The 21,151-nt window shown below is 39.1% G+C and overlaps 3 protein-coding genes across 19 annotated transcripts in view; 2 read left to right on the forward strand and 1 right to left on the reverse strand.

Moving 5' to 3' along the window:
* Window positions 1-6,919, forward strand: part of LOC137251578 (solute carrier family 2, facilitated glucose transporter member 8) — a 112,734-nt gene extending 105,815 nt beyond the window's left edge. For all 17 annotated transcript variants that reach the window (XM_067786377.1, XM_067786294.1, XM_067786323.1 and 14 more), the window contains 3 exons: window positions 1,466-2,542; window positions 4,494-4,757; window positions 6,781-6,919. In XM_067786377.1, coding sequence (XP_067642478.1) covers window positions 1,466-2,542; window positions 4,494-4,742 — 1,326 coding nt within the window. In that variant the 3' untranslated portion in view covers window positions 4,743-4,757; window positions 6,781-6,919. The remainder of the gene's footprint in view (window positions 1-1,465; window positions 2,543-4,493; window positions 4,758-6,780) is intronic.
* LOC137251676 (MYG1 protein) overlaps window positions 1-13,564 on the reverse strand; it is a 139,169-nt gene extending 125,605 nt beyond the window's left edge. Inside the window, exon 1 of the mRNA XM_067786428.1 lies at window positions 13,546-13,564. The gene's annotated coding sequence lies outside the window, so the exon portion shown is untranslated. The remainder of the gene's footprint in view (window positions 1-13,545) is intronic.
* Window positions 13,565-20,029: 6,465 nt separating this feature from the next.
* On the forward strand, window positions 20,030-20,543 carry l(3)neo43 (cytochrome c oxidase assembly protein COX16 homolog l(3)neo43). The gene is made up of 2 exons (XM_067778435.1): window positions 20,030-20,224; window positions 20,283-20,543. The coding sequence occupies exons 1-2, from the start codon at window positions 20,106-20,108 to the stop codon at window positions 20,449-20,451; spliced, it is 288 nt and encodes a 95-aa protein (XP_067634536.1). The 5' UTR covers window positions 20,030-20,105; the 3' UTR covers window positions 20,452-20,543.
* Window positions 20,544-21,151: the final 608 nt, after the last annotated feature.

The raw sequence follows: 21,151 nt of genomic DNA on the forward strand, positions 1-21,151 counted from the left end.
CATTTAAAAGTCGAGACAATTCTTCCACTCCAGAGGTCTAATTTAATGTAGTATGACGGGAGTAACGCAGCGCAAACGTTCTAATATGTGTAAACCAGTTTTTGAGCTGCGTATTTGAGCATTTAAATTTCCGTGTAAAAAAGCAGAATCTTTGTGATTTTGGCTTTTAATTCAGGTCATTCATTTTATTAGAGTAATTTGAAGTGGTTGACTCCAGGAAGCGACGTGCTTGAATGCTTCATTTGTGACGGCTACTTTGGCCTTAATTAATTGGCGCTTAACAACCCTTTAAACGGTTTTGGCCGGCCAACACGTCGCGGCAGTCACTTCCTCGTTAGGCTAATTGGTAATTTGAATTGTTTTCCACCTGGTTTCTCTAGCGGAGTGAGGGCCACACTCTTCCTATGCTTCCCTCGGCGGGCTACGATAAGAAAACCGCTGTGTTTTAATTCGCTGGACTATGTTGATGTCTGCATAAAGCTCATCATAAAATTTTCTTCGGTACTCGCCGTCGCCTACGCATAGAGGTCCGTAAATTTTTTGAAGAACTTTTCTCCCGAACACCCTCAGGCCCGCCTCATCAAATGTTGTCAGTGTCCATGCTTATGTGCCATGTATACATATTGTGATGAATATTAGTCTCACTAAGCGATACTACTATCGCTAAGCCGATACTAAGCAGCCACTCGTATGTACGCAAACAAATCAATCATCATCTACACATACATACAAGGCAACGGAGAGATACTCATAAACACATGTAATCATCAGCCGAAGTAGTACTCACATATATACACGCATGGCTATGCGAGAGGCTATAAACTACAAATACACATGCATATAGCTGGTAACCAAGTAGGAGATTCTAGAAGGAGAAACGTCTAGACATTTGGAGAAATATGCGGACACGGAAACAGAGAGTATAAAAGCAGCACAAGCTGAGTAGTCAGTAATCAGTTTGATTTAAACACGCAGTTAGTTGTATAAGTGTTATTGTGAAGTACCTTAAAGTAGTATAATAAAGACCATTTTGCATTATTGAATATTGCAGTTATTTATTCAACAGTTAGCGATTCGAACGTTAGTAGCAGGTTCCAAATAAGCGGAATTTCGCAAAATTCGTTACAATATATAAGAACGGGTACGATAAGTAACTTGTAGAACATGATTTTTTCGTTTACCAGGGGAAGTCCATACTTTTTAATTGCCTACTTAGTCCAAAGTGGTATTTATTGGTAAGATAGTTCTTTGACGGATTTTAAGGAGCAGCAGTGTAATAAGCTAATGAATAGGTCTTGACAGGTCTCCTTTTTCTTTCCATCTAACTTTGGAACACACTCTTTACATACTTATTCCTATCCATATCACTATCCGTAACCTTATCCTTATTCATGCCCCTCTCTCTCTTGGTACATACATATCAGTTGACACTGAAATCGCAACTTAACCGGTATCAATCTTTCAGATCTTCCACACATTAAAAGCGCCAATTAACAAATACCATGCGACAATTCTACTTGGAGTTGCAGAGCTAATCGCTACTATAATGTGTGTCTTCCTCATTCATTTCACTGGTAAACGACCGTTGGTTATGATTTCAACACTTGGTGTGGGGTTTTGTATGTTCGGCACAGCCACGTATGCTCACTACGTTAAGGTGGTACCTGGGTTTGCCGTAAACAATGTGGTCATCAATGCTTCCAATATCGTGCCCAAGGGGAGTATTATAACACAAGCCAATATAAGTAAGATTTTCGAAACGGACAATACAGATTTATTACCATTAATATCGGACGATTTATCGGATAAACTGTTTTTGGAGACAACAACCACCATGAAACTGGCATCACAGGATGATGTGACGGTAGAAAGAACTACGTGGATGCCCCACAGTGAAACAAATGAGCCGGGGATAACCTTAAATCGAACAAAACGAGACGAAGTGGAGCTTTCTCTTAATGATTACAATGATGAATTATCTTTTGTGACATTACCCGATTTGGACTCCATAGATACGAAAAATTTAAGCCTTAACTCTACACCATTTCTAGATTTATTCGATTCTGAAGAAGATGAAGTTACGCAAACAACAACAAATGTAACACTGTCGATTGAAAAGAAAACAGCAACATCCACAAATCCAGCGCCGATTGCAAAGTTGGCGTCGTCGGAATCAAAATTGCCTTCTGCAGAAGATGTTACCAAAGAGCTTTTGCTTCCAGTGCCCAAGCAAACTACCAACAATTTGGTGTGGCTCCCAATGATTTTATTATTGGGTAGCGCGTTCTTTGCTCACTTCGGTATACGTATGATACCATGGATGCTTATTGGTGAAGTGTTTCCGGCACAAGTACGGAGTACGGCTTCAGGTCTTGTTAGTGGATTGGGTTATATCTTTGGTTTCTTGGCGAATAAACTATTTCTACAAACCTTAACTGCGCTGACATTACCGGGCACATTTTGGTTTTACTCGGCAGTAGCTTTCGTAGGCGCTTTAGTGTTGTTTTTCGTGTTACCGGAAACGGAAGGACGCACGTTACATGTAAGTAGTCTTTTTCAAAATATTTAGATATTTATGGCGTCATCTTCTTTTAAATATCAGGACTACATAAGTGAAGTTCTACAAAGTGCATAATATCTTTCTCACTTGGCTTCGCGTCGTGGTTGTAAACGACCCACTTCAGGACCTACAGGGTATGGGGGAATTTCGGAATAAACTGAGGATTGTTTTACAGGTGTAGCTGGGTGTCATGATCAGCTGGTCTGAATCATTGAAGATTAATTTGCAACTCTAGCAAAACGGAGCTGTGTCTCTTTAACCGGGGATAAAAGATTCCTGAATTCGGAATACCGCGGCATTGTCGTCGGTGCTTATTGAGAGGGTTACGTACTTTGGATTTATCTTGATAGGAAGCTTAGTATGAAGAACAGGGCTAGGAAGGCTTGATTGTCTTTTATTGCTGTGGAGGGGCAATTTACGAGTGCGGGGTTGGTACATTGGCTATTTGATATGGTGGTCAAGCCACTTATTTTATATGAAATTCTGGACTGGAGACGGCACTAGTTGGAATAAGTGGGGCCCTTCCCACAGCACCTATACTGGCCAAAACGCAATCCTTAATCCGTATGCAGGCAAAACGGCTACAGAAACACTTTGAGCCTTTGACATGAGCTTGTGAATTCTGGGCTCTGGAGAGTTGTGATCGGTTTCCATTCCGTCACAAACATTAATTGAGAAATGGGGTGTAGAACTACATAGTATGGAGCATGGACCTTTGGGCGGGAGAGGGCTGAGAAGAATGTTCTGAATCAGATAATTTGGCGGTTATCAAAACGCTGAGATCTGCCAGTGTGAGGTCGAATACTAGCTGGGATTGCTTAACCTGTTGTTATTGCAGCGATACACTTTTTGAAGATTTGTCGAGTGTTATCGATGTTGATGGTGCTTTGCTGCATATAGATAGATCCCTTACGTTCCGGTAACAAAGATCATTAGGCTGAGTTTTTAATGCTCACAAAAGTTACAAAAAAAGTATCCCCAAAGAAGATGTAAAATTCGCAGAAACTAGTAAGTGTATAGGGTAAATTCGTTTTCGTTTTCAAACAACCGGTTGTTGTTGTTGTTGTAGCGATAAGAACACTCCCCGAAGGCCTTGGGGAGTGTTATTAATGTTGATGGTCCTTTGCCGAATGCAGATCCGGTACGTTCCGGTAACAAGCACCACCAAGGCACTAGCCCAACCATGTTCCGAATGGTTTAGTATGAAACCTTCAAGGCCATCGCGCCCTCCCACCTCCAACATCCATGAGGAACTTGTGGTCGCCAGAGCCTCGTCTATTAAAGAAACAGCATTCGCCACGGCTAGGTGAGATTGACAATCGTGTTGGAGAAACTATATATATTGGGCAACCCCTTGAAAGTGTTGCGCTACATAGCCCTTGAACAAAATTTGGTATTTTAGTCGCCTCTTACGACAGGCATACCTGACTCGGGTATATTCTAAAGGGCCAATTAATGCTGACTTATCCATAACCAGATAAAACAGCTGATCGAACCAACCTTATGAAATCAATGTAATCGATTAATGGTACCATACCATAACGCTAACGCCATAACCATATCATAGCCAACCAACTGGTTTTTGGTTTTTCGCCATATCTATAACCTCAAAATATTAGAGTTGAAAAATTTATTAACTTTTTGTAGATTTTATTTATTGTTTTGGATACATTTTGACTAAGAGACTTATTTTTTGTGGTATGTGTTTGTAATTTTTTTCGTCTTCTTCATTTTTATGAAATTTTCCCGATGTTTAGGTTAAGGCACCAATAACTGATGCCAATTTGATATGGATAAGTACAAATATGGTTATGACTATGGCGTTAGCGTTAAAGAAGTTTAATTGGCCCTTAAGCCCCCTAACCCGGTTAGCCTACATGAAAAAAAATACCCACCTCACAGAAATTCACCACATTATAAATTCTATTTATAGGAAATTGAAGCACATTTTTCAAAAAAATCGAAAACAAATTTAATGAAAAAATCATGTCGCATTGATTTGAAAAAAACATCAATACAATTGGATAATCTGCAGAATTTACAAGTACCAATTAGTGTACAAACGGAAGCGAAAATAATTAAATTACAGCAAAGTGACTTTGTGCCAAAGAATACGACAAGTGGGAGGGATGGTGAAATTAATTTAGCATACGAAGAAAACAATACAACAACACGCTTATAATAGTTAAAGAACAATGCAAGTATATTTCTGTTTACATAGGTGGTCACGTTGCACTAGCAATTTAAAATGAAGTTAAGAATTTTGGCAAATTTATTTCCAAACCCAATAAAAATAGTACATAGTCATCTTCTTTTAAATATCAGGACTACATAAGTGAAGTTCTACAAAGTGCATAATATCTTTCTCACCTGGCTTCGCGTCGTGGTTGTAAACGACCCACTTCAGGACCTACAGGGTATGGGGGAATTTCGGAATAAACTGAGGATTGTTTTACAGGTGTACCTGGGTGTCATGATCAGCTGGTCTGAATCATTGAAGATTAATTTGCAACTCTAGCAAAACGGAGCTGTGTCTCTTTAACCGGGGATAAAAGATTCCTGAATTCGGAATACCGCGGCATTGTCGTCGGTGCTTATTGAGAGGGTTACGTACTTTGGATTTATCTTGATAGGAAGCTTAGTATGAAGAACAGGGCTAGGAAGGCTTGATTGTCTTTTATTGCTGTGGAGGGGCAATTTACGAGTGCGGGGTTGGTACATTGGCTATTTGATATGGTGGTCAAGCCACTTATTTTATATGAAATTCTGGACTGGAGACGGCACTAGTTGGAATAAGTGGGGCCCTTCCCACAGCACCTATACTGGCTAAAACGCAATCCTTAATCCGTATGCAGGCAAAACGGCTACAGAAACACTATGAGCCTTTGACATGAGCTTGTGAATTCTTGGCTCTGGAGAGTTGTGATCGGTTTCCATTCCGTCACAAACATTAATTGAGAAATGGGGTGTAGAACTACATAGTATGGAGCATGGACCTTTGGGCGGGAGAGGGCTGAGGAGAATGTTCTGAATCAGATAATTTGGCGGTTATCAAAACGCTGAGATCTGCCAGTGTGAGGTCGAATACTAGCTGGGATTGCTTAACCTGTTGTTATTGCAGCGATAGAGACACTTTTTGAAGATTTGTCGAGTGTTATCGATGTTGATGGTGCTTTGCTGCATATAGATAGATCCCTTACGTTCCGGTAACAAAGATCATTAGGCTGAGTTTTTAATGCTCACAAAAGTTACAAAAAAAGTATCCCCAAAGAAGATGTAAAATTCGCAGAAACTAGTAAGTGTATAGGGTAAATTCGTTTTCGTTTTCAAACAACCGGTTGTTGTTGTTGTTGTAGCGATAAGAACACTCCCCGAAGGCCTTGGGGAGTGTTATTAATGTTGATGGTCCTTTGCCGAATGCAGATCCGGTACGTTCCGGTAACAAGCACCACCAAGGCACTAGCCCGACCATGTTCCGAATGGTTTAGTATGAAACCTTCAAGGCCATCGCGCCCTCCCACCTCCAACATCCATGAGGAACTTGTGGTCGCCAGAGCCTCGTCTATTAAAGAAACAGCATTCGCCACGGCTAGGTGAGATTGACAATCGTGTTGGAGAAACTATATATATTGGGCAACCCCTTGAAAGTGTTGCGCTACATAGCCCTTGAACAAAATTTGGTATTTTAGTCGCCTCTTACGACAGGCATACCTGACTCGGGTATATTCTAAAGGGCCAATTAATGCTGACTTATCCATAACCAGATAAAACAGCTGATCGAACCAACCTTATGAAATCAATGTAATCGATTAATGGTACCATACCATAACGCTAACGCCATAACCATATCATAGCCAACCAACTGGTTTTTGGTTTTTCGCCATATCTATAACCTCAAAATATTAGAGCTGAAAAATTTATTAACTTTTTGTAGATTTTATTTATTGTTTTGGATACATTTTGACTAAGAGACTTATTTTTTGTGGTATGTGTTTGTAATTTTTTTCGTCTTCTTCATTTTTATGAAATTTTCCCGATGTTTAGGTTAAGGCACCAATAACTGATGCCAATTTGATATGGATAAGTACAAATATGGTTATGACTATGGCGTTAGCGTTAAAGAAGTTTAATTGGCCCTTAAGCCCCCTAACCCGGTTAGCCTACATGAAAAAAAATACCCACCTCACAGAAATTCACCACATTATAAATTCTATTTATAGGAAATTGAAGCACATTTTTCAAAAAAATCGAAAACAAATTTAATGAAAAAATCATGTCGCATTGATTTGAAAAAAACATCAATACAATTGGACAATCTGCAGAATTTACAAGTACCAATTAGTGTACAAACGGAATCGAAAATAATTAAATTACAGCAAAGTGACTTTGTGCCAAAGAATACGACAAGTGGGAGGGATGGTGAAATTAATTTAGCATACGAAGAAAACAATACAACAACACGCTTATAATAGTTAAAGAACAATGCAAGTATATTTCTGTTTACCATAGGTGGTCACGTTGCACTAGCAATTTAAAATGAAGTTAAGAATTTTGGCAAATTTATTTCCAAACCCAATAAAAATAGTACATAGCAATATGCAATTTTAATAGCCTACAAATTCATGTTGGTGTAATTGTAATATCAGTGCAAAGTGCCCATCCATGATAAGTACTTAAAAAATGTAAATAAAGCTTGTTTCGTATTTTATTGTTTAAGTACATACAAAAAATTTTATATACGGATAAGTGTAAATATGTGCATATTTGAATACACACAAAAAATTTTAGCTTTCGTATTGCTATATTTTGTAGCTTTTAAATAAGTATTATTATTTCTATAAACGTATTTAAATATATAAGTACACATTTTTAAAAATACAAAAATAAATATAAAACATATAATGAGCATAGCTCTGCTTAAAAGCTCATCAAGCGGAACTACACTACGCAACACAGAAATGTTAGTAAATGGATTTTTCGTTTAACAATCCGAGGTAGTCCATATATATATATATAAAAAAAAAAAAAACACTGCTTTTGTGTTACGCCCAATTGAAGAGCAATAACAATAATATAAATAAAAAACTTTGTAGTTTGATGGTTGGTTGCTGTGCTGCCCGGCTATGGAACCGGGCCAAAGAAGCGCTCTAGGCGCCATTTTGATGCACTTTCTCCTGGAACCAATTATGTATATTTTTGGCTGATATATCCTGCGTATTGTTTTACTCAAAGCACTTGCTTAAAACTATATACCTACTGATGTCCTTGATGCGGCAGTTTGACACCGCCCTTAAGTCCGGCAACACAAAGCTGCCTAGAGTTCGGGACCGAAAATTCGCGAGTGCTTGGCACTCGCAGAGGAAGTGAGTAACCGTTTCCTCGGCAGCCTCACCACCCACCGCTTTGAGCGCTGCTTGACTGTCGGAGTTTTTGACAACCTCACCGTCTACCCGGTTCTGCAGCAGGAAGATGCAGGCCCTCTCTATTCCTTGCAGCTCTGCTTGGAAGATACTAGCTGTGTTTGGAAGGCGTATGGGGATTGCGACTTTTAGTTGGTTGGAGAAAACGTTTGCGCCGACACCGCAGTCCATTTTAGATCCGTCAGTGTAGAGTGAGGTGAACCCCTCCCTGCCAACTCTGTCGCCCGACCAATCCGTTCTAGAGGGTATCTGCACCTTGTAATTCCTGTCGAAGATCAGTGTTTTTGAGAGGTAATCTGTTGTCGAATCCACATCAGTGAGCCTTGTTAGGATGTCAATGTGGCCATATCGTTTTTCATTCCAGTATCTAGACTCCCTTCGCCTGAGGGCTCTGCTGATCGCTGTATATCTGATGTGGAGGGCCAGTGGCAGCAGGTTAAGTATAACGTTTAGTTCACCACATTATCTGCCTCACCCCAGTGGTGAATTATATACCCGCGTGCTGATGGTTTACTGTTTCGTATTATTCGTTCTTTCGGTGGTTCCTAGCGCTTCTAATATCTTTGAAATTAAAGGCGAATTAATCGTTCTTGCCTGACCTGTTTTTTTTACATTTGATTAGCTCTTTTCCATCATTGAAGGTGTCAAACTGGCGGTGGATAATTCACCACATTACCCACCTGAAGATTATCAAAAAATGGCTTCCAATTGGTTTTATTTATCGCGAAACGACGGTTGAGCGCCAGTTAATTGTGATGTAGATGAGTGTAGAAGTCCAGAAAGTTTCTGACCGCCATTCACCTGGGAATGACCAGAGCGATTCTTTTGCATGCGGTTCAAGCAGCTCACTACTGCCGGTCGCTTGCGGCCAAGTATCCTCTGGGTAGCCGCTGAGCGGGTTGTGCGCTGGGCTTGGGACCCGCCACGTAAAACAATACTCCAATGAAATATACCAACAAGGCTCGGATAAATACACTCTCTATTGATGACGAAAATGGCAAACTTTTGAAGGACAATGAATTGAGGGCATGCACCTGGAACGTCCACTCCCTGAATGGGATTGGTGCAGATGCCCGGCTGGTTGATGTCCTCGTCAAAGCATCCAAGAAATGCGTTGGACGAAGCAAGGAAGAAAGAAGATCAAAAATTGTGACATCTACTGGAGTGGCCATACGAATAAGCGCAGTTTCGGCGTCGGATTCGTGGTGGGAGAGAGATTTCGTCGCCAAGCTCTGGCGTTCACGCCTGTGGACGAGCGTCTCGCCGCTATCCGAATAAAAGCAAAATTTTTTAATATATCATTCATCTGCGCCCATGCGCCGACAGAGGAGAAAGACGATGATGTGAAAGACACTTTTTATGAACAATTAGAACGCACATACGAGCGCTGCCCCCGTCATGATATAAAAGTCGTGCTTGGCGACTTTAACGCCAGGGTGGGCAAAGAAGGTGTTTTTGGCCCTACAGTCAGAAAGTTCAGCCTACACAATGAAACTTCTCCTAACGGACTGAGGCTGATTGGCTTTGCCGGTGCTCGAAACATGGTCATATCCAGCACGAGGTTCATGCATAAAAAGATAAATCAAGCTACATGGCTGTCTCCTGATCGAAATACTCGCAATCAGATCGATCACGTTGTGATAGACGGACGGCATGCCACCAGTATTTTAGATGTGCGCACGGACCGAGGACCTAACATCGACTCGGACCATTATCTCGCTGCAGCCAAAATGCGCACCCGCCTCAGCGCGGCTAAAACCAAGGAACAAAAAACACAAGGAAAGCTAGACGTCGAAAAGCTTCAATCACAACAGGCTGCCAATGATTTCGCAACTCGACTCTCACACCTGCTCTCTGAGAACACAACTCATCCTAAAGGAATACAGGAGTGGGAGCATATCTCCAAAGCACTTCGTACTGCCGCCGAGGAAAAAATTGGTTACCGGCGTCCACGAAAAAACAACTGGTACGATGAAGAATGCCGCAATGCAATCGATAGAAAAGACGCTGCCTACAGGGCTACGTTAAAAGCGAGCGCAACAAAAGGAGTGTGTGGACGCTATCGTGAATTGAAAAGGAAAGCGAGACGCCTTTTCAGGAAGAAAAAAGCAGAAGCATAAAGGCGTGAGTGCGAGGAGCTTGAGCTGCTAGCCACCAGGAATAACGCCCGAAAGACCGGGGCAAACTCCTGTAGGAACGAAAACGGCGACGTTGTAACTGATGTCCAGAGAGTGCTTAGATTATGGAGGGAACACTTCTCTGCTCTCCTAAATGGAGGCAGCGATTCACCGCGCAGAGATGAGGAACCCGATCCCGCAATCGACGATGGAATATATGTCCCCCCGCCCGATTATGACGAAGTTAGAATAGCGATAACCAGATTGAAAAACAACAAGGCCGTGGGCGCTGATGGATTGCCTGCGGAGCTATTCAAGTACGGCGGCGAGGAGTTGGTAAGGCGCATGCAACAGCTTCTTAGCAAAAATTGGGCGGACGAGTGTATGCCCGACGATTGGAATCTAAGTGTTCTTTGCCCAGTCCACAAGAAGGGGGATACTGCAAAATGCACCAACTATCGTGGGATCAGCCTTCTTAATATCGCACATAAGGTCCTTTCAAGTGTATTGTGCGAAAGATTGAAGCCCACCGTGTACCGGCTGATTGGACCTTATCAGTTCGGCTTCAGACCTGGTAAATCTACCATCGACCAGATTTTCACAATGCGCCAAATCTTGGAAAAAACCCGTGAAAAGAGAATCGACACACATCACCTCTTCGTCGACTTTAAAGCGGCCTTGACAGCAGGAAAAGGAGCTGCCTATATGCCGCTATGTCTGAATTTGGTTTACCCGCAAAACTTATACGGCTGTGTAAAATGACGTTGAGCAAACCATCAGCTCAGTCAGAATTGGGAAGGACCTCTCCGAGCCGTTCGAAACTAAACGAGGTTTCAGACAGGGTGACCCCCTATCGTGCGATTTCTTTAGTTTGATGCTGGAGAAAATTATACTAGCTGCAGAACTTAACCGCACTGGAACAATATTCTCTAAAAGCGTGCAATTACTGGCATATGCTGATGACATTGATATCATCGGCCTAAACACCCGCGCTGTTAGTTCTGCTTACTCCAAACTGGAAAAAGAAGCGGTAAAGATGGGTTTGATGGTGAATGAGGACAAAACGCAGTACCTGATGTTATCAAGCAAAGAGTCAGCGCATACGCGCCTTGACAACCACGCTACTGTTGGCAGCCATAATTTCGAAATAGTAAAAGACTTCGTTTATTTGGGAACCAGAATCAACACTAGCAACAACATCAGCACTGAAATCCAGCGAAGAATCAATCTTGCCAATAAATGCTACTTTGGACTAGGTAGGCAATTGAAAAGTAAAGTCGTCTCTCGGTGAACGAAAATCATACTCCACAAGTCACTTATCGTACCCGACCTGCTATATGGGGCAGAAGCATGGACCATGACAACAGCGGATGAAACGGCTTTGGGAGTGTTCGCGAGAAAAGTTCTTCGAAAGATTTATGGACCTCTACGCGTTGGCGATGGCGAGTACCGAAGAAGATTTAATGATGAGCTGTACGAGCTATACGCGGACATCAACATAGTCCAGCGAATTAAAACGCAGCGGCTGCGCTGGCTAGGCCATGTTATGCGAATGAAAGATGATGCTCCGGCCAAGAAAGTGTTTCTATCGGAACCCGCATATGGAAGCAGAGGTAGAGGGCGGTCCCCACTCCGTTGGAAGGACCAGGTTGAAAACGATTTAAACTCCCTTGGTGTGACCAATTGGCACCAGTTGGTGGAGCGAAGGAGCGACTGGCGCGCCTTGTTGGACGGCCATAACCGTTTAGACGGTTAAGCGCCAATTAATTAGGTAAGTAAAATGAGTAACGAGGGTTTCTCGTTGCAAAGTTCTGAGTTCGACCTGCTTCTACGGCCACACTGGCTCATGCATACCGCTCACTCTTCCGGTCGGTTGAGAGCGCTATTGTGGGGAATCTTATTCACTTGCCTCACTGTGAGGGCAGTTCACATCGAGACCGCAAGACATATTACAAAAGCACCTGCATAATGGTAATTCAGAATTTCATTGCGAGAAGAGGTATACCGATCGAGATTTAGTGCGATAATGGTACAAACCTTCATGGCGCTGATACTGAATTAAAGAAAGCAGTTCGTGAATTGGATTTTGAACTGATAGCTGAAAAGTTTGTTACTTCATCAACAACATGGCATTTTAACCCACCAGCAGCACCGCATATGGGTGGAAGTTGGGAGCGTTTAATACAATCCAGGAGGAAAGTACTTTACAATATCATACAAAATCATATTTTTAGAGACGATACTTTCTATTCTGCGCATTTGGTATGTAAGCGTACCTATTATAAATTCTAGACCACTGACTTACGTAGATTTGGAAAACACAGAAAATGAAGTCTTAACTCCAAATCATTTCTTGAAGTATCCACAAGAGATTTTTGCAATTTTTCTACAAAATGTTCACAATTATTGATTAAAATAGGGGTTGGTCAATCTGTGTTGGTGAAAACGAAAATCTCAAAGGAAGTGATCTCTCCTTCAGTTTAATAATTATAACCTAACTGGAGAGAGTTACAAAAGCCCTAAGAGATGCAAATAGCCCAAAAATATATATTGAAAAATATCACGATATCTGAGAATCATCATCGCATTCAATACATACACACATTGAGTTCAGAAAAAAAAAAATGATTTCGTTTTTGTAATGAGTTTAGAGATATCGACTGACAAAAGGATCCAAGAAGTAGTTTCTTTCAAAACATTGAATTGACTTTAGGCCTTGATCTAGAGGACTGCTTTCTTTTTTTTTTTTAAATTTTTTGTCGATGCCGAATCTTCTAGGAGTCGGTTTCGGGAAAAAACTTTCATGAAAATAGACCAACCCTATTAGACAAAAATGTCTATTCGTATACCTTATTTATTTATAGACTCTAATATATATAGAAGAAATAGACTTCATTCTATGCACCTTTTATTAAAGCAGTGGTTTCTTTAGTGATTTGGCTTACTGGAGTATAATTTATTGAATAAACCCATTCACCATGTTTCCCCAAATGATGTTAATTCGGTACATTGTAAACTTTACCAAGTAGCGCAACTAACAGCTGATCGCTCAAAATTTGCACACACACACAAACATCACTAATGGCCATATTACGGAAATCTTAGGGAAATTGAAGTTAAATTTTTAAACAGACATAAAATGTTATAATTTTGGAATATATAGCATCTAGGACACCTTAATTGCAGTAGTTGAAAGAAAATGTTTGCTTATACTCAAGTATTTAATTATTTTTTCTAAATTTATCTTTAATATTGATGCAATGATTGATCCAATGCAACTCTGGTCTTCCTACTGTTCTTCATTCCACTCTATTCGAGTGCCTATTTTCACGGCCTGCGAGTGCCTTCCACTCTATTCGCAACATAACCTCGAATTAAGCTGCCAAACTATATAGTAAACAATGATTCGGTACGTCTTGCGATTCACACTTTTTTCTGTTTCGCTTACCCATTCACAATCGAGTCACTTCCGGCTTCAGAAATGGATTGCTTAGCTTTAGGCCCGTATTATGTATGTCACCATGAATGTTTGCGTCACATTCACAGTCACCCAGAATTCGTATTTTATAACTTCTTACGTATTCGCGTTTGTCCTCTTACGTAGTCACTACGTTTTCACTGAGACTGTCAAACCCAATACATAGCCAGTATAGCCACTTATTACTTTTGTTATTTCGGAAAACTTTGCAGTGCAATTTTTCGGAATAACTTCATTTCAACGAGCTGGTAATATTGCACCGAAACACCTAACAATTGTAAAAAAAGAAAACAGTGTAAATTGCAATATTGATTGCATTGTTTACTATATAGTTTGGCAACTTAAACAGAGGTTATGTTGCGAATAGAGTGGAAGGCAGTGGACTAGGCAGTCGAATGTCGAATGTCGAATGTACATAAACTCGTAAAGATTATCTCACTTTAAAATTTGAGTTAAATAATCTAAAGTTTTGTTTTGAAACTGAGTCGAGAACTGTTCGTGTGAATGTGCGAATTTTCACCGATCAGCTGTTAGTTGCGCTACTTGGTAAAATTTACAATGATTGATTGTCTGATTGTTAATGTGTTTAAAACCAGTTGCTTGTTTATTTTTCAATTGCGGTTGAATTTTATATGTTTCTTTATCTTTTTCCCCAAGTACTGCCGGCAATCGATTTGAGGATTTTGTTGCGGCCTTGCACTACAGCTGCAATTTTGGTACCATGCGCCTTGAAGTTCATACCACTATGACCGTATGGCCTGCGCTCAAGCTTCCGTAGGAACAGCCTCGTTGCAGTTGTTAACGCTACACTGTTTGTAACGTTGACCTGCTCTTTCTCATAATCAAAGAGTCATAATATAAAAGCTGACATTTTTTACGACAAACAAAATTTCTGGTAAAAGTCCAGAACAGGGGTCGACTGCTAATACGCGTCCAAAAATATAGAGAGAGGTGTCAAAAGACGCGTATTGACCTCTACAACAACAATCCGAAGATCCGTAGATATTTGCAGTTGAAGTTGGCAATTTTATGTGTTGTAATTGTGCACTGAAAAAAATTTTGTGAAAAAAGGGATTATGGAAGCATTTAATTTTTATCCCACCCCATTGGTGGATCGGCCAGAGTAATTTTTGATAAGCTCGGTCGAAGACCGCGAACGCGGAAAAGTGTTCTGAGCAAAAATACTATGGATGCCACCACCGGTTTCGGAGGGACCCGGGGTCATTTTTCGGTTTTTCATTAAAAAACTTTGAACGAGTCAATATTTTTATTTTCGTTTGGCACCTCTCACGATATTTTTGGACGCATATTAGCAGTCGACCCCTGTTCTGGACTTTTACCAGAAATTTTGTTTGTCGTAAAAAATTTCAATTTTATATTATGAGAAAGAACAGGTCAACGTTAGAAACAGTGTAGTCGACCCTTGTGGTAATACTCTAGACCAAATTTCAAAATTTTTTTTCAATATTTTGTGTTCGAATTTTATTTTAAACTTCATTCAGTGTTCTTTCAAGTTGTATGTCGGGGTTGATTCTGGATAGGTAAGTTAACCTGTCACTGAGGATCTGTTTGTGATTTTTTGCTTCATACGGGTCTGTTCTCAGGTGCCGTATTTCCTCATAATGTTTACGGAGATTACCGCTTAAGCCCCTGGGCAGTGTAGCCTCATCAATCAGATCTCTGTTGGGATGCCCAGATTTCTGGATATTCAACAGAAACTGTTTGGTTAGCATTCCATTTCATTGTTGTTGTTGTTGTAGCGATAAATCGTTATCGATTTTGATGGTCCTTCACCGGATATATATCAGGTATGTTCCGGTAACAAGCACCATTAAGGTACAAGCTCGACCATCTCGGGAACGATTTAATATGACCGCATTGAACCTTCTAGGTCATACCACCAATACATTTTTCTGAAGGACTTTTATTACAAAAGAAATAACAGTTTGGGTCCCTGGCTAAAATTTTTATAGGTTTCGCTTTTTTTATTCCTGTAAAATTTGACGAAATATGCATCCACATTGAACGAAGCTCTAAATATAACCTTTATCGGCTGTCTATGGAATATTTCAATAATTTTTCTCACGACATGTTAAGATTCTTCAGTTTTTACGTAAAAATTATAAAACAAACGACAATAAAAAAGCGAAGTGAATGAAGCAAACGCGACCCAGAAGCAAGTGAATATTTTGACAGCAAAAATGAGTGTTCGTGACACTTTGCGTCGCTATATAATACGAAAAAACGCAATGCAATCACCTACAGTCACCTATAGTCACTGAGAGTCACCGAAGTGAATGAATGCTCTTATATGATACGAATTTGGGCCCGTATTATGTATGTCACCGTGAATGTTTGCGTCGCATTCACTCACATTCACATTCACCCAGAATTCGTATTTTATAACTTCTTACGTATTCGCGTTTGTCGTCTTACGTAGTCACTACGTATTCACTGAGACTGTCAAGCCCATGGTTCAATTATGTATATAGTTGAACCATGGTCAAGCCCAATGCGTAGCCAGTATAGCCACTTATTACTTTTGTTATTTCGGAAAACTTTGCAGTGCATTTTTTTCGGAATAACATTGTTTTAACGAGCTGGCAATATTGCAGCTGTTGTAAATATTTATTAACACACACACGTAAGCAAATAAAATTATCCAGCACCTGCCCTAATACTTGTAACATTATAATGATAAAACTTACAAAACTAAATATATTCTTATGAAAACTATGAATAAGGAATTCGGGAACCACTTTATGACATATATAAAGCACACAGGCGTATTATTCATGTCATAATATATACACATAATAAAATTGTTATCTATTTTTACTGGTGCATCGACAAGGGTTTGGCAAACACTCGGAATGTATTTCTGACATAAACTTCTTATAGCATAAAAGTCTCTCAAAATTCTTATTGATTTTTGACAAATTCTTTCCATACGAAGGGCCCATAGTTTTATTATTTATTTGAAAGCAAACCCGAAACAGCTCTTCTAGTCATCTCATCCTTATATATGAAATCTCAAAAGGTGAGCGTACCATAAAAGTCATGTGGAGTAGCACAGGGATCAATTCTTGGTCCTGACTTGCGGAATGCCAGTTGCGATAAAATTTTCAATCTTGAAATGCGTGATGAACGAAATACACAAGAAGTACGCATAAAGCCAATCTAGTCATTATACACACAAAAGAGAGGCTCGACTCGCGTGGGGTCCAGCTTGTAGCCGAAAATAACAGAGTTGATACTCCCAACAAAAAATATATGCCACAAATAGCTTTTAAACCTTCTACGGAAATATGACATCAAAGAAGGTACTCAACTATCTAGGATTAGGTTAGACTCCCGACTAACAGTTCCTAATCTGGCTGATGACAAACATCGGAGGACTAACACAAGGAAAATGGAAACTGCTGATGGACATAACCCTATCTACGTTACTGTACGGCTCTGAACTGCGGCTACGATCCTTTTAAGCTTCTAATAGCTGTACAGCGACCAGCAGTTCTGAAAGTAACCGCTTATCGCACTGTATCAGGACCAGCCGTAAAAGTAAATGGAACAGTCTCCATCGACCTATTATTGCTGGAAAGAAGGTTATGGGAAAGAAAACCGCAGATGGATTAAAAGCACATAAAAGTTGTTAGAAAAGAGTGCAGGGAAGAAACGTTTAGGTTGTGGTAAGAATGTAAAATGAAAAACGACGGATATACGGCGAAACTTATAACATGTCTTGAAGCATAGGACACCAGGGGCCCTATTCAGTAACTGTGAGTTTTAAAATGTACACTTTTTCTTCACATAATTTGTATGAAAAAAAATGTACATTTCAAAACTCATAGTTACTGAATAGGGCCTCACGAGCTTTGGCGAGGTAAATTACGAAATAAAAAAAGACGAAAGCCCCTTCCGAAGAGGGAACCCAACTTCTTCGACCTGTAAGATATCTATTTAGGGATTTTCAAGTAAAGTAGTTCATTTATGTATAGAGGACGCAATTTTAGTGTTCAGAACGTTTGTACAGCGCAGCACTTTGTTATAAACGTGAAAGGGATAAATTATTATTTTGAAAATGGAGACAGTTCTCGGATTACTTACAGAATAATTTCGTGATCATATCGATATAATTTCGGAATTATTTTGAGGCTATTTGCGAATCATTTCACGTCTTTCTCCAATTTATTTCGGGGTCCTTTTGGTGCTATTTGTAGACCACTACGATATATCATATTCGCATCAATTCGGGACTCTTTCGGGATTATTTTCCGAATAAATTCGGGACTAATTAGTCCAGTTCGAGATTGTGTTCGAGATTATTTCGGGGCTATTTCTAGACTGCTTTTCGGAGTCTCTTCGAAGATATTTCTATATTACTTAGAGACTTATTAGGAATAGCCCCGCCAGCATTTTTTAAAAATTTTGATCAAAAAATATTTAAATATCTTATTTAAATACCCCAAGATGATTAAAAACGTTAAAATTTAAAAGCATATTCTGTTCGAAAATTAATGTATCGTCGGGAGAAAAATGTACCCTAAATTTTATTATGCTTGAATAATCATTTATTATTCATATTTCGAAACGCTTTTTTTCATATTTGATATCATTGTAAAATTGAGCTCTAATTGTTTTAGAGTAATATTTGACTACTTCTCACCATCATTTTCTAATCATATTCGTGAACATATTTCAATCGGTTTGGTTGAGATTTTAGAATGATTTTTGAATGCGTTTATAATGCATTTATTCCTCATATCTCATTCAAAATAAGATACTAAATTATAATCTTATTTCATCAGGGGAAGAAAGCACACGGAAGTGAACTATTTGCACCACAGGTAACTCGCAAAAAACTTAATCGATATATGTATGTATGTACACCTGCTACTACAACATCCACCATCAGCTATTATCCTCAACATCTCGAAATACGATACGATACGGGATGTGGAAGCCGTATCCAGGTATGTCAAGAGAGTTTCACTTACCTGAGGTTCAAATTGTTCACAACCTTTGTATTTTCCAACCATTATGTATTTTCTGGGCAGCCGAAGGTGGAGAAATGGTTGGGGAAGTCTTCGGTCACGAGCAGCATTTACATTATTTCTCGTTTGGAAGAATATCTTTTGTATAAATAATAATATTTTTATATATTTTTTCTGAGCTTCATGATTGAAAAAATTTGTGTATGTGAAAAAAAATTAAAATTTTCAATGAAAAGTAAAATTTTTACAAGTATAAAATTCATTATTCAGTCAACAAATATAGTCAAAAAAGATTCAGAAAGCTGAATTAAAAATGATTATAAATTTTTGATCACCTAAAGTAACCACATTTGATTCAAATATGATCCCAAAATGTGATTGACTATATTCAGTTTTTGATCTTCATAGGTAAGCATATTTGATTATTCTTTTTGTTGATATTTATGAAATATTAAAATTTAATCATCAAAGGAATTAAAAATTATTCCAAAAAGTTATCGAAAAATGCTTTTCAATTTTTGGTCATGAAAAGTATTCGTATTTGATTATATTATATCCTTTGTTCAATAGTATGATAACTCATTATTTAGTCAGAGAGAGTGGTCAAATTGTATTGTTATGTAGGGAAATTCAAAATTTAATCACTTAATGCTGAGTGGGATATAAAAGCTAAAGTTTTTGCCGACAAACAAAATTTCTAAATTTTGTTTCAAGATTTCATTATAAAATTGCTTCAATGTTCCTTCAAGTTGTATGTCGGGGTTGATTCTGGATAAGTAAGAGTTTAACATGTAACAGATATCCAGATTGAAGTTGATCTAGAGTGACTCGCGCCTCCCTTCTGCTTTCCTTTTATGCGAGTTCGGGCTATTTAACTTTAAGAATGGGGTTCGCAGGGCAATTTCTGGCATAGAGGTCCCACGCCTTTTTAAGGATATCACTGAGGACCTGTTTGCGGCGAAAGGAGTTTGGCATACACAACAACAACAACAGCTAGCAGGGTAGCAATTCTACTTGCAATTGCTGTTAGTTTGTACATACCGATAGCGATACTTATGTTGCTTTTTCATGATTTTGAACATAACAAGCAAATATTCACCCAAGTGAATACCTCAAACGCGACCCAGAAGCAAGTGAATATTTTGACAGCAAAAATGAGTGTCCGTGACACTTTGCGTCGCTATATAATACGAAAAAACGTAAGACAATCACCTACAGTCACCGATAGTCACGGAGAGTCACCGAAGTGAATGAATGCACTTATATATATATCTTATATTTACTTATATATCATATGTTACGAATTTGGTTTCACTTGGGTGAAATTGACTTTTCGCGTCGCGTTGTGTTATACATAATAACGCCGTTGGTTTCACTTGGATGAAAGTGACTCTTCGCGTCGCTTTGCGTTATACATAATAACGCCGTAAGTCTGGCAGCATGACATTTATCAATCAGCTGATTGCTTTTATGTAAACAATTAGTCGCTCGCCATATGTATAAAATATTTAGCAATTTACTTAACAAATACAAATTATGTCAGTATCACAAAAGTTAAATACACTCTTCCAAAGGAGGTCTATTAAATATGGAGTGCCATTCATGTTATTTATGGTTGCAGGCTCTTTTGGCTTGGAACAATTTTCGCGCCTGAGGTATGTTTTAGTTACGGTTCAGGCTGTATTCATTGTAATAAATACAAATTATTATCAGGTACCAGTTCTCCAGGAAAAAGACATTAACCCCGGAGGAAATGGAAAAGGTTGGTGTGAAAATGAAGAAACCAGAAGAAGTTACTTTGGAATCAGAATATGAAAAGGTGAAACGTATAAATATTGATGATTGGGAAAATAAACGTGGACCTAGACCGTGGGAGGAATGATATCTACCAATATTAAGACGTACTTAAAGAACTGTACCTTATATTAAATGTTAAGTATCTCCTAATTAAAAAATGTTTAATTTGTAAATCTATCCATCTTGCCGGCTTGTGTGAATAGAACTGCCTAATGCGGCGCATCGTTGTGTACTTGCGCTGATGTCAAGGTTGGTTCTACTGGCGCTGATGTAGTACCATCATCGAGTCCCGGGAATTCCGAAGTCTCGGTGTTAAATTTATTAAATCGCGGGATTTCTTCGGGAATCATATTGTAAATTTAAATAACTTTAATAGGTGAATGGTGACCCTGTTTTTATTTTTGTAAGTTTCAATTTCATGCCTAGTTAAGCATGGTGAAATAACCAGGTGAATTAAGCCGTCAATTGTCTCGCTCTAAATTCTCCTTTGTACTGTCATTCGGCTATCTGAAAATGTTTCACCAATGTTATCCCCGAAAGTGTTGTTTTTTAGCATTTTTTAGGAGTAAAAATTGTAGTTTTAATACTTTTTTCTCATACAGCCCAATTCGAAACGAAAATTCCGTGCGAGTTTTTTTTCCTTCTCCCATTCCTCGTATTCTAAATAAAAATTCCTTGTGAGTTTTTTCACTTCTCCCTTTCCTTCTATTCTGAACAATGCTGGAAAAAGCGGAAACTGGTTACGGAAAAGTAGGTATTATGAATGTGAGTGAGAGGGAGATTTC

This window comes from Eurosta solidaginis, chromosome 1, assembly GCF_040869045.1.
Source record: "Eurosta solidaginis isolate ZX-2024a chromosome 1, ASM4086904v1, whole genome shotgun sequence".
Lineage (NCBI taxonomy): Eukaryota > Metazoa > Arthropoda > Insecta > Diptera > Tephritidae > Eurosta > Eurosta solidaginis.